General features: G+C 38.0%; 1 protein-coding gene across 3 annotated transcripts in view; it reads right to left on the bottom strand.

Moving 5' to 3' along the window:
- LOC149161012 (Rab5-interacting family protein) overlaps positions 1–14,078 on the bottom strand; it is a 206,807-nt gene that overhangs the window by 104,874 nt on the left and 87,855 nt on the right. The window contains exons 3-4 of one of the 3 annotated variants that reach the window (XM_089436867.1): positions 9,048–9,243; positions 8,472–8,666 (exon numbers count right to left, since the gene is read on the bottom strand). The exons of the other annotated variants lie outside the window; for them this stretch is intronic. Coding sequence (XP_089292993.1) covers positions 8,487–8,666; positions 9,048–9,243 — 376 coding nt within the window. The 3' untranslated portion in view covers positions 8,472–8,486. Of the gene's footprint in view, positions 1–8,471; positions 8,667–9,047; positions 9,244–14,078 lie in introns of those variants that run through there. 3 annotated transcript variants of the gene reach the window in all.

Here is a 14,078-nt window from a genome sequence, read left to right as displayed (position 1 = left end):
AGCGGCAAGGTGGTGCAAGGCAGGAGAGTGGAGTCTCCTTCGGGTTAGAGCCCGAGAACACTTCAAGGCGACAAGGTAGTGCTAGGGTAGGTTGGAGCCTGCGCAGGCATTGGAGCATCCCTTCAGTGGGAGTTGATAAATCTAGGCCATTGGAGCATCTTTCCAATTGGTGCTAGTAAACAAGGTGTTGGAGCATCCTTCAGGTTGGATCATGTAAACCAGGGCATTGGAGCCTCCCTCAGGTTGGAGCCTATAAACTAGGGGGTTGGAACCTCCTTCAGTTGGAGCTGATAAATTTGGAAGTTGGAGCTTCCCATTGATGTAATCTTGAAAATACCTATATTAAGAAGTGTTCGGTGGTTTTTCTCCCGAAAGGGTTTACACCTAAAAATTTGTTGTCTGTTGTCTTGATGTTTGTGCATTGTTGAATGGTGTTGTTTACTGTTCATGTGAAGTGATGTTAATTTAATGTTAATGTGAATTTAATGCTTTGTGAAGTTAAAATTTAATAATTGAAGAGAAACACTAATTCACCCCCATCTCAGTATTTTTGGTAGGAAGGATGAGAAGCTCCTGCAGTTTGATCACGATACCCCACTTTTGATGAAGATTTTGAATGGGATAATTAGTGCATTGGCAAGCAAGACTAACATCATTTGATTGTGCTTGTCATATTGATTCCACCAGTAGGTGGCATGTCACATAACTCCTCACAGTTGAGGAGATATGTCTCTTCAATGTTGGAGGCCTATTGTGTGGTCAAAGTACCCCAAAATTGAGATGCTAATCAAAATCCCCGCGCGGCGTTATAAAGGTGTATTTCCCCATTCTATTTGCACATTCAGTTGTTTAGTTTGTTGTGGGTGTTTGGGAGCAAAGAGCAAAGGGTGTGGGAGAATTTTCAAGGAGATTCAAGCAACATGTAAGTGCTAGAGCCTATCAGATTTGATGATGGTAATACTATAGAGGGATCATCCTCCACACCAACAGATGCAGAGATGACTTTGGATACAAAGGAGGATGCAGCAAAGGAGAGCAGCGATGACCATGACGATGAGGACAGTGACGCTGATTTTGATCATGACTATGAGGATTGATGACTCATGAGTCATGAGCTACCTACTGCCTTGAGGCTTGTATACTTGTAGTTATTTTGTATTTGCTATTTCTATTTTCCATTGGCATTGCACTACCTATGTAAACAGTAACACATTTTGATTTTGATGACTTAATGAGAAAATTACAATATCTTTATCTTACTATCTTGCCTTTCTCCTATTAGATCATTGATGAATTGACCATGTATTATAAATTTATAATTTATCATTTATCATTTATTTCACAATTGTATTTGTAATTTTGTATGCATAATGTTACTTTGTAAAACTTACATCTAGATGAAGATCTATGTTTCAATCAATGAATTTGTATCATGAATGAGAAATTGTGTAAGGAATATCTAATTTTTAATATATATATATATATATAGATATATATATATAATGTATCCTGTTCCGGGGGGTCAACGTGTCCGTATCTGACACTCAAATCCCCGTATCCGTTGAATCCCAAATCCCTGTGTCAAGTGACTTAGTTGAGCACTCAATTGTTCAAATCCGTTTGCTGATCACAGTCTTATTCATGGTTGAAGCATCTGAAAAGTTTGCTAAGCAAAGGACTTGTATCAAATTATTTTGATCATAAATTGCTATTGCTATTACAATATTGATGCATGCAGCAGAACTAACGTTTTGTCAATCGAGTGAGCATTGGTTATATACTGCTGAGAAGAGTCGGTTGATGTGCCAGTGGTTGTATTACAGAGGATCTTTTGAATGATGTTGACTTTGGTTGCTAATGCAGATACATGTGTATGGTGTCTCTAGGGTTTGATTCCTTGAGCATGAATTGTTGAGCTGGGAATTGCATTGTAGAGAGGCAATTGGGTTAGTGTCTTATGATCTTGTGTTTCTAAGCCAAAAGTTTAGACAGCTTAAGGTTGGGCACAGGGCAAACTTGTGGCACATCGGATTGTGCATGTGGGCAAGTGTTAGCAGTCACAGCGTTAGCATTGGCAACATCATTATGTCAAGTGTTGTGATTGCAAGAATCAACTATTAGACAAAAACAAAGGCAATTCAGTGACAGTGGAATACAGTGAGCTCTTGTTTATATGTTGCTACGGTTTGTCATGACATATACATGTTGAGCAGTAGTGGATGTCTATTGAGCATAGAGTATTGAGTACTACTAGATTATTCGGCTAGGGTTTTGTCTTTTGATGAGCAGATATTGCTGATGACCTTGATATCAGATATTACATATTGACAAAGTCAGCGAATTGTTTTGATATTTTTTATGTTCATATTGAGCACAGGTGGATCCAGTTTGAAAATGAGATGAAATTGCGGTCCACTATGGTGGATTGAAGGTCGAAGCCTTCAAGGCAAGTAGTGGCTTGCTGAGAAGGGTGGCAGGGTGGTGCAACCAGGGGAGTGAAATCTCCTTCAGGTTGGAGCCCGAGAACACTTCAAGGTGGCAAGGCAAGTTGGAGCTTGTGCAAAAAATCCTTGAGATGCAAAAACTGGAAATTATTCTCCTAACTTTAACAGTTTATTTTTCTTTTGTTAAATTATTATTACGGTAAATAGCAAATGATTCACACTGCAATTCTTCAAAATAAAATTACGCTGTGGAAATATAAAAATTCAAACTGAGAAATTAATGCACACACAATAAAAATGACACCATTATTTTTAGATAATTGTCCACGGAAAACCCTCGAAGGGAGAACCAGTGCAGCAGATGAAGGTTTTATTATTATGCAACACAAATTGAGAATTACAATTGCTACACTTCCTAGCTTAGCTCCAGCAATTTACCTTAATTGGAAAAATACTATAAAAATTTTTTGCCCTCACAACAAATCGATCTGACCTCTCCCTAGCCACTCGCACTCCTCCCTGGCACTTGCACCACTAGGCAGAAATGAGAACTGCAACCTCTGGAATTTAGTTCTGCCCCGTAAACTCCTCCAAACAAGTCGTCTTAATTTCCTCTACCTCTGGAAACAATTCGCTCTACCTCCCGAGACTAGATCCAAGGGCTAGCAATTGAATCAATCCTTCTTCCGGCAACTCGCACTACAGAATACGGCCTCCTTTCCTAACTCTAGATCACTGGAAAACCTCCAGAGAATTTTCCGAAAATTCTCACCACTACAAACCCCTATTACTATCTCTCCCTTGGCTTGAACAACACCCTATTGAATACTGCAAACTGGGTAATTCGAACTTCCTTACTCACTTGATGTGTGTTCTCCAATCCCTTCGACCTGCTCTTATAATCTGTCTTTGGAGCATCAATGGCCAAGATCTAATAATGATTGATGGCTCAAATCAGCTTAGACTCCATCAGATCACTTTTCCAAAGTCTCTAGAGCAAAAATCGATTTCCTAAATTTATATCCACTAATTAATCAATTTTCCTAAGTTAGACTTAGGAACTTTTTAATCATTGATCAATTAATTTAATTGAGAGGCTTCTAAATGTTTTCTCTCGAAACATTTTCTGGGTTTTGAAGATCTTGTGTTCCTTAGCCTCTCTGACACCTTATAGACTAGAACATTTGTCTGATGCTACCATATCCATCAAAAACTAACACTCCCTCTTAGAGGGGAAGGTGTTCTCCACTCTCCATTCTACTTATCTTCTCCTTGATGAACAACCTGTAGCTGGATTGTTCCACGTTGTTGATGTTTGACATTGATTATACCTCCTTTCTTCACATCTCAAACTCATCTAACTCCTTGTCACTGGAAATCACTGTGAAGGAGTCAATCTGGCAAACATTGTCCACCATGCTATTGTGCATACTCTGATTCACCTGCTACTAACTGTAGCTGAATCAATCTCGGATCTCACACTACTAGTACCATGCATTGTTGCTTTCGCGTTGCCTCTGTGTTGCTACTACCACTACAACTTTGTGTATTGTCCACCTCAAAACTCAAGATCAAGTTTCCATAGGTTTGCTCCCTCTGAAGCTAGATTCAAACTCTCTTTGATCTATTGTGTCCCTGCAACTATCCCTTGAGTCCCTGAATGCAACTCGCTCTGCACTATCTACTGAGTAACCTGACTGCACCCAAATGGATCTACAATTACCTCTCAAGTATCTAACTACAACTAGCTCTACATTGACCCTCAAGATCTAAATGTGCCTTGCTAACACCTCGATCCTCCTACTACATTACTATTGTGGGCCCCCCGATCCATGTAAACAACAACTGGATTTGATCTAGACTTCATGTTGCTCCCCCATGGACCCTACCAATATTGGCAATCTGAAGCAGCATGCTCCTCCGTCTCGAGGTATTGATGTTATCAACGTGAATTCCTCCAATCTGAGGTCAACTCATCGATCTTTGTCGAAGTTGCTATCTATTGGTCCTTCTTCCTCTTACGCCACTAGGTGACGTAGTGATCAAACTCACCACATCCGAAGCCCTTGAGCTTCGACAAGCCCTTCTTCTTTTCTCCCTTTAAGTCTTGTCCCTGATTGGGACCCTTTTTCGCCTTTCCCTTACCTACAAGGGCTACTTTCTCTTCTTCATTCTCCAGCTTTGGTCCCTAGCTACTAATGCATATAGTACCTTCTGCAAGGTTGAGCCTTAGCTCCTTCTGAGTGAATTCACTCCATAGGCGATCCCAACCTGGAAGTGTGTCTCATCCAGAAATTACTTTGAAAAATGTACGCCACTCCTTTGAGAACTTGTTGAGTGCCACGCGCACCCGCTCACTATCTAATGGTTTCTCTCTTACGGCTGCAAGTTCGTCTATGATTCCTTGAATCCTGGTGAGGTAGGATGTAACATCCTTGCCCTTCTGCATTATGAGCAACCTCGGCTTCTTCTTGAGATCAATTTATGATTCTCAGATGGATCTTCGTACAGCTTCACAAAGGCATCCCACATGTCCTTTGTTGTATTCTTGTCTGCAATATGTGAGACAATATGATCCCGAACTCCGTCTAGGACCATCCTCTTGGTCTTGGCCATCTCCTTCTTGAAGGTTTCCAGTTGTTGTGGATATGTCAGTTCAGCCATTACATTTGTGACAAATTCCTCAAGTCGTGCTCATCCAATAGGAATTGCATTCTGGCCTTACAGACGCCAAAATTAAGGCTCCATCAAGTCTATCCTGATCTCCGAGTGCTGTTGTGGCCATCTCTGCAAAACTCAAATAAACTGTAGAACTATATGCTAGAAATTTCCTTCTCCTTCTGACGGCCTACCTCTGTCTTCCACCTGCACTCGCACTCCCTATTGGAAATGCGCAGATGGATCTTCGTACGGCTTCACAATAGCATCCCACATGTCCTTTGTTGTATTCTTGTCTGCAATATGCGAGACAGGATGATCTCGAACTCTGTCGTGGACCATCTTCTTGGTCTTGGCCATCTCCTTCTTAAAGGTTTCCGGTTGTTGTGGATCTATCGGTTCAACCATTACATTTGTGACAAATTCCTTCAAGTCATGCTCATCCAATAGGAATTGCATTATGGCCTTACAGATGCCAAAATTAAAGGCTCCATCAAGTCTATCCTGATCTCCAAGTCCTATTGTGGCCATCTCTGCAAAACTCTAATAAACTGGAGAACTATATGCTGGAAATTTCCTTCTCCTTCGGCAACCTACCTCTGCCTTCCACCTGCACTCGCACTCCCTATTGGAAATGCGTAGATGGATCTTCATACAACTTCACAATGGTATCCCACATGTCCTTTGTTGTATTCTTGTCTGCAATATGCGAGACAAGATGATCCTGAACTCCATCTAGGACCACCTTCTTCGTCTTGGCCATCTCCTTCTTGAAAGTTTCTAGTTGTTGTGGATCTGTCAGTTCAGCCATTACATTTGTGACAAATTCCTTCAAGTTGTTCTCATCCAATAGGAATTGCATTTTGGCCTTCCAGGCACCAAAATTAAAGCTCCATCAAGTCTATCCTGATCTTCGAGTCCTGTTGTGGCCATCTCTGCAAAACTCAAATAAACTAGAGAACTATACGCTAGAAATTTCCTTCTCCTTCCAACAGCCCACCTCTGCTTTCCACCTACACTCGCACTCCCTATTGGAAATGCACAGATCTACTCCTGCACTTGCCTCCGGTGTCCTTCCCAAAACGCACATTGTCGTTTGCAGATCTCCTCCTACACTTGCCTTCATCCTTACGCCACTAATAGCCTGAGAGAGAATTGTCTTTCAGTGCTTCCTATACAAAGCAAGTAAGAAGCCACCCACAGCAATTGGGTAGACTCTAGGGTTAGTGTGATTTCAAGAGGAATTGCTGAACTTTATTTGATGAGGGAGAATCGCCATCATGACTCCACCCTCTGATGTGGAGTGAGAACTTCCCTCATGGCTTCTTGATCTGGCTCGAGGGTGGTCGGCTGCAAGAAAACTTGTAGTGTAGTTGAGCCTATGGTGTGGTGGAACGTGGCTCATCGTTCATCAATTATACGCAACTAATGATCTTGACCAAATAAGTACCCCTTGTGGACTTCAACTCTGTAATGTAAATCATGTTCAATGAACTAGAAATAATGTTGATAAGTTGTGTATATTTACGCGCTTATCTGCTAAATGGACATTATGGTCTATGTGATGCCTATATGAAATGGTAAATTTGACTGTGATCATTGTAAAATGATCACATATTTTCCTGTTCATCTTAGTGTGCTCTTATGACATGCTTTCAAGAGAATAGGACTAATGGATAGCTAGGATGGTTGGCTGGTTGTGAAAGACTCTTAGTGAGTCTTAATTTGGTTTTTGTGGTGACCAAAAGGTCTTTTGACAATATGGACTTAGATGTAAGAGTAAAAGCCTTGATTACATAGTAGAGACTCAAAGGAGGGAGTCTTCACAGAACATTTGAGGCAAAGTGTTTATAGAGTTGATTGAAGAACTTTTGAGATGGTTGGAATGAAAAGTATGAAGGCCTCAGATGGAAGAAAACTGTGATTAGTGACCTCTTTTGACTCCTTGAAGAAAATCTTGTTATATGGTTGTGACATGAAGTATTTGCATGCCTTCATGGTCAATGAGGACCTTTATAGCTTCTGAAGTCTTTTGGGCAATCCATTGTTCTGTCAAAGTCTCTTTCAGTCCAGGGGCCAAGCTAAGTAACTCCGTCTGTAACCCTACTTATCTCTCGGTTTCGGGCCATTTGGAAATTTGAGGATTGATATATTGGTTCTGGGTTGTTTTGAAATTTTGGGAATGAAGGGTCATATGGTCAGGTGGGGGAGCCATGACCAAGAGCTTAACTGGAAGGGGGCTTAAGGCTAGAACAATGAGATATCGGTTGTCGGGGTATTGGGCTATAGGTATTAGGAACACTCCAAACAACAGCCAGCACAATCTCCTGATATTAACAGCCCCCAATGTGTTTGTTGTATAACAAAGAATTTCTCGTCAAGTAACTATGGCGTATCATCCTTCGACCTATTGAATGATGGAATATCGATTGTCACAGTATTGGGCACTGGGTATCGGGGAATACTTCAAACAGCAACCAATGCAAACTCCCGATATTAACAGATCTTGACAATGTCCATCAACTAATGGAGAGTTTGACGACATGTAACCACATGTATCAATCTTTGACTATTGGATGTTGGAGTATCGAATATCAAGGTATTGGGCTATCAATATTGAGATAGCACTTCACATAGCAGCCAGCGCTAAACCCTGATACTAGTAGACCCTGGAAGTAGCAGTTTTAGTAACACATCCAGACTTCAGTAGCTGCCATCACTGATTTTCAAACTCTGCCTGAATATACACTACCTGATGTCCACAGCAAATCTACTAAACATTAACTTACGTATTTGGTTGGATGCAAAGGAACTTTGCCCACAAAACAAGTGGTTTCCTGATTAGCATTTGAATATCAATTTCTCGATCTCTAACAGAAATTGAAGACGGTGTCCTTTAAGCAGTAAGGAAATTATGAGACTTAGTCTAGTAGACATTGTCTAAATATGTATCCTATTTGTACTTCATCTTTAGTACTTTGTTTTTTATAGCTGACTTGGTAAAAATGATCACTCATCTAATTTTGTCATTATATATCTGTGCATCTAGGAAACTTGGTCAATGATGATCACTTTCCACCAATTTTTTACTCACATATATATATATATAGCGTGCACAGTTTCAGCAATCTTTCCACCAATTTTGTACTCACATATATATATATATATAGCAGGCACAGTTGCAGCAATCTCCTTTGTATTTCCATCGCTCTTTTCATTGTTTGTGATCATTGAAAATTCACATTGCTATTGACAATGCTCATCATTTTTTCATAGCCCTAATTCAAATACAAAATCAAAAAAGGGGTGAACTTGAATGTCCATCTTACATGTGCCAAAATTAGAGAAATTCTAATCATAAAAGTCCTCGTGAACTAGTAGTAGCTAAAAATACAACTCCAGGTATACATACCAAACAATGCTCATCATTTTTTCATAGCCCTGGTTCAAATACAAAATCAAAACAGGGGTGAACTTGAATGTCCACATATATATATACAGTTGTGGCAATCTCCTTTGTATTTCCATCACTCTTTCATTGTTTGTGATCATCGAAAATTCACACTGCTATCAACAAAAAAAGGGGTGAACTTGAATGTCCATATTACGTGCCAAAATTGGAGAAATGCTAATCGTAAAAGTCCACGTGAACTAGTAGTAGCTAACGGTAAAAATACAACTCCAGGTATACAGACCAAACAAGATTAGTCATTAAAATTGCTTATATTTGCATAGCACAAACATAAGTGAAGTATAAAGTTGAATGCTTTGTAGGAAAGGAAATGTATTTGTCACACATGTATATGCTAAAATATAACTGGAATTTGAGGTAAGCTCCCATTTATATCACACATCATAATGATGAAATGTTTTCAACTAGAGCAATTTAAACAAATAAAAAGAAAATTAGATTTTTAGAATAATTGTAAAGGGAAAAGGAGATACCATTAGTCCACCCGTTATACCATCCAATGTAACACGATTCCATGAATCAAAATATTCATGAATATCAAATTTGGCTTTGATAATGACGCCGAGAGAACCAATAGCCATGATAATGAAATATAATATAAAACCTTTCAAACCAGTGAGTCCTAAGATTCCTGCAACCACGCCGCCGATGATGGACAAAAATGTGCGGCTGCAAATTCATCAAAATCATTTCATGATAAGTAGAATCAGAAACAGTATGTAAGATGCCATAACAGCATCTATTCTCCTAATCTGTGGCAACGACTTGATTCTAAAACCAAAATGTAATAACTATTTTGTGCTATGGAAATTAGAACAAAATAGTGCTACACTGATTGAACAAACTTTGCTTTTAAGAACATGGATGAAGAACTAGCACTTTGAAAAATAAAATTACACCAAGAAGAAGCAGATCAGCTATAAGATTATTTCAAATAAAACAAAAAAAAATCACTAGAGAACCCTTTTTTGCACATTAGAGTATAAATATGTGTAAATAACTTAATTTGGGATGAAAAAACCAGTCCCAAAGATAGGAACTGTTAGTTCACAACAAAACCTCTGAAAAGGCTGGATGTTTTAATCATTTTCTCTGCACAAGGACTTGCAATATTCATGACTATTGCTTTCTCTCATTGTTTATTTCTCAGAGGTATGCAAAATCTTTAAATGCCCAAGGTCTGCAAATATTTTTCATCTCCTAGCCTGTAACGAACAGGATTCGTATATGCAGCGGAATATTCAGAGTATCTTTATAGGACAAGTAGTATATTTTTATAGAAATGTTTGAATACACAAAAAGATATTTGATATGAGATATTGGTTAAAAATAAGGGCCCGCTTATATAGCTAAGCAGGTGCCCCTTATGAATGGTCATGTCCTTTATCTTCAGTAATTATTTATTATTTACTTAATTATTATTATGATTATTGTTTATATTATTTATATATATTATATTCATAACATTGCCTTCCTCTTCAAAAAAGCTTTGTTCTCAAAGCTTATTGCTAACAAGGCGTGTCATCTGTTTCTTTGTCTTGTAATCTATATGTATCTTTCGGAGTTCTTCGAGTTGTCATCTTTGATAATACAAGATGATAAAATCCTCTAAGTGATAAACAAAATTGTCGAACTGAGAAGGGATCTAACCAACCTAAATCAATCTTTTATGGAACTTTGCAATTATTTGATAGCTGGAATAAATTGTTCTCGTAAGACTGGATTTTGCAGATATCAGTGTTCTTTAGAACATAAGTTTGTTGTTTATGTTCTAAGTGATACAATACACAAACTAATTGCGATGTTTGTTTCTTGTGATTCTGATGTCGATAGGGAGTTCTTGTGATTTTATTTTCCCTTAGCATGAGTGTGGCAATTTCCTGATTTACTTCAATACTGATGTTGGTGAGTTGGTTACAAAGTATTCACTTGGAATTTTTATCGTTTGAACTACAAGATCTGAATACGTTTTTACTTCACCTGGTTTGTCATATTCTTGAGTCGTAATATTGACTGGATCGGCATTTTTTCCTTTTTCTGCATCTTGGATTGTTACATCTGAAAACTTTGATGTTTCTTTCATGATAAGCTCTTCTAATTCGTTTTTCAGTGATTTTTTATCATTTTTAAGTTTCATAATTTGAGTGAGTAGACTTTGATAATGATTTATGAGACATAAGAGTTCTTCAATTTCTGATTCATGAACCTTATTTTCAATGTCTTGATGTTCAAGCTTTTCATCTTTTAAATCTCTTTTTTGTTTTAATAACTTTTGATTAAGGCTTTTCAAATGCAAATTTTCTTCCTCCTATTCTGATAGATTCTCGTTGAATTTCTTCTCGAGACATTACTTTTCTTCTTCTAATTTTTTCTTTGTAGCTTTGGACTTCTTGACCTTCACAAGTAATTTTTGACTATGGTCTTTTAAACGAGAAATTTTTTTGTTTTTATTGGAGATGACTTCTTCAAACTCTTTCTGCTTCTTTGATATTGTTTTTTATTCTCTTTAAGCATCAGTTTTGAGATATCCTTAAAGTCTTTTAATGAAGGCATTATCGATTCTGACTTCATTGTCATGTCTTGGAATGTGATCATCTTCTTCTTATAAGGAAACATCAAAAAAAAAATTCTCTTATTTTACCATGAACGTACCCATTTCTTTAAACCAAGGTTGACCGAGATGTTAGGATATTCCAACACATAGGGAATAGTTAAGTATAACTTGGTCTAATGTAGAGTTAGGTAAAGTGTGTTTCTTTACTATGTACTTTTGTAACTTACAATCCGATGATCACGATATGTAGTGATCCGACGGTTCATTCTCTCTTCGGTATTACCGACACTTGATCCGTGGCTTAACACCCGAATGGTCCATGATCTCTATTTAAAGAGCATGGAGGGTCATTTGTAGGGAAAACCGTTCATGAGAGAAGCTTATGTAAATTTTCATTCTTTCATTAATAAATTGCCTGAAGTTGCCATGTTGGCTCAGGCCGTGGACTATTTCCCTCTTTGAGGGTTTTAACCACGTCAGAATATTGGTGTATTGATCTGTGATCTGTTTGTGAGCGGTGTCCTTTAGTGTTCTGTCTGAGGAACTTACCCTGTAAAATTCCTACGTGGTATCAGAGCTATTTGAGGGCCGCATCCGTTGGTGATCCAAATCTGAAGCCGGTACAACTGCATCCAACTATCGTATCCTAGATCTACTGTTTCTGACTGCTTTCGGGCCGAGAGGACTGCTCTATTGTGTTAGGAGCATTTGTTCTAGTAAGGAACCCCTTTCGTTTTACGCGAAAAGGTTTCCAGTAGCCCTAGCTACGACATTTTTAAGATTTGGAGGTATACAGTCTTTATTTGCAATTCTAGCTATTCATCTCTATATTTATTTTGGTTTATTTAGCTCTCTGTTTTTTATTACCGGATCTATGCCTTTCATTTCTGCGTATGCTCTTTGCCCCGTGACTCTGTGCGACCTAGGCAAATCAGAAACAGAAAGGAAGGGATTTTCTCATGCGTATGCTCTTTTTTGCCGCGCCTTAGTGTAATCTCGGAAAATCAAAAACATTGAGGAAAATATTTAGTTTCAGGCTGAAGCTAACTTCAAGCCATAAGGTTTGTTTTTTTTGTGTGTCCATGCTGGGTTTTGTGGTTTTTGTTTTGTACGCAAAAATGAGCTTTTTCAAGTAAGCACGCACCCCAAAGCTTCAGTGACTCAAAAAAAAAACCCTTCCTCTTTTCCAAAAATTACTAACCTTTTAAACTAGCTCACTTGGTCCAAAGTTACTTTATGAGAATAGAGGTCTTGAGTTCAAGTCTTTTTTTGTTGAGTTACTTTTTCAAAAAGCACATGTAACTTATGTTTTAAAGTTACTTTATGTAAAAGTGTTCTCACCCATTATAAAAAGTGAGTCACTTATAATTCTAAAGTCTCTTTATCTTTTATTTAAGTTACAATTTAGTGGGAGCTCATAAAGCACCATTGTAAAAGTGACTTTCACTTATTTATAAAAGTGAGTCACATAAAATCTTTTTTAAAGTGAGCTAATTAGATTATGTTTGGAAAGAGGGTGATTTTTTTTAAATATAAAATTATCATTCATTTCCGCATATTCACGCACTTCGTCGGCATCTTCAACAACTTTTTTTCAAAAAGTCATAACTTCTTCATCCAGAAGCAGTTTTCAGAGCCGTTTTTTTTTAATCGGCCTAATTTTTCGAGATCTTTGCATTAAAACACTTAGTTTCAACATCTACAGCTTCAGTTTCTGTTAAAATAGAAAGTCCATGCCAAGTTATTCTTCACAGCACCAACTACTTCCAATGGTGGTCCTACATTGTGGATTTACTCGAAAATGAGTTGCTTACATTGGACCCCAATAATTTTTCTTCCATTGAAGAATTTTTGTCTAAGTTCAAGACCCTTAGACTTCTCTTGGAAAGTGTTAAGGTTAAGAAAGAAGATAGTAGCCTTATCTATTCCATTCTTACTAAGTTGGGACCAGCCTACTCTGTGTTTGTTTCCACTTTCCATTCTACTAGAGAAACCTTTATTTCTCAAGGACAAAACTACAAGTCCCCCTCTTTTGATGCCTTCTGTGATTCTTTAATAAGAGAACAAGAAAAGCTCTTATATCTTGGTCTTTTTAATCTTGGAAACTCTTCTAAGAAAGCCTTATCCACCCAACAGCAACCAAATTCAAAGAATCCTAAGAAGCAGTATCCTAAAAAGAATGGTCCTTGACCAAACAAGGGTCCTAAGCAATTTCCGTCTCAAAATGAAAAATCATTTCAACAAAATGATAAGGCAAATAAAAACAAAGGGAAGAAGACTGATAGACATTGCCACTTTTGTAATCGAGATGGCCACTTAGAATCCAAATTCTTTAAGAAGATGGAAGCCTTGGAAGCAGCAATGAAGAAGCATAACATCCATTTGGAGCACTCTTCAACTTCAACTTCATCTTCAGGAATAACACTTTCTGCATGTGGTTGTCAAGCATCTCGGTATGGTTATGCACTAAATGTATCTTCTTCTTCTCATTCTCATGAGTGGCTCATTGATTCTGGAGCTTCTTATCACATGGCCAAAAACAAAGCCATGTTTTCTTCTTTAAATGACTGTAACACCAAAATATATATGTTGGTGATGATAGATCTCTTAGTGTTGTAGGGACTGGAACTGTTCATCTAGACAGTGGTCAATTTAATGATGTATTATGTGTTCCAACCTTATCCTGCAACCTTCTATCTATATATCAAATAACTCATTCAGGTGAAGGTAAAATCGTTGAATTTTCACCTCACGATGTTGTAATTAATGACCTAAGAGATCCTAGACAGATTTTAGCTGCTGGCATTGTTGATGCTTCTACAAGGTTGTATAAGTTTAACAACTTTGGGTCATCAAATCTTCCCTCAGTATTTGTTGCTCATAATGATGAAGTGAGCAAACTTTGGCATGAGCGATTTGGTCACTTAAACTATCGCTCCCTTCAAAATCT

The sequence above is a fragment of the Pinus tabuliformis genome, chromosome 5_2 (assembly GCF_031772625.1).
Source record: "Pinus tabuliformis cultivar Carrire ecotype Pingquan chromosome 5_2, CPIR1, whole genome shotgun sequence".
Classification (NCBI taxonomy): domain Eukaryota; kingdom Viridiplantae; phylum Streptophyta; class Pinopsida; order Pinales; family Pinaceae; genus Pinus; species Pinus tabuliformis.
The sequence above is the reverse complement of the archived record's forward strand: the minus strand, read 5'-3'. Positions and strand labels throughout refer to the sequence as shown.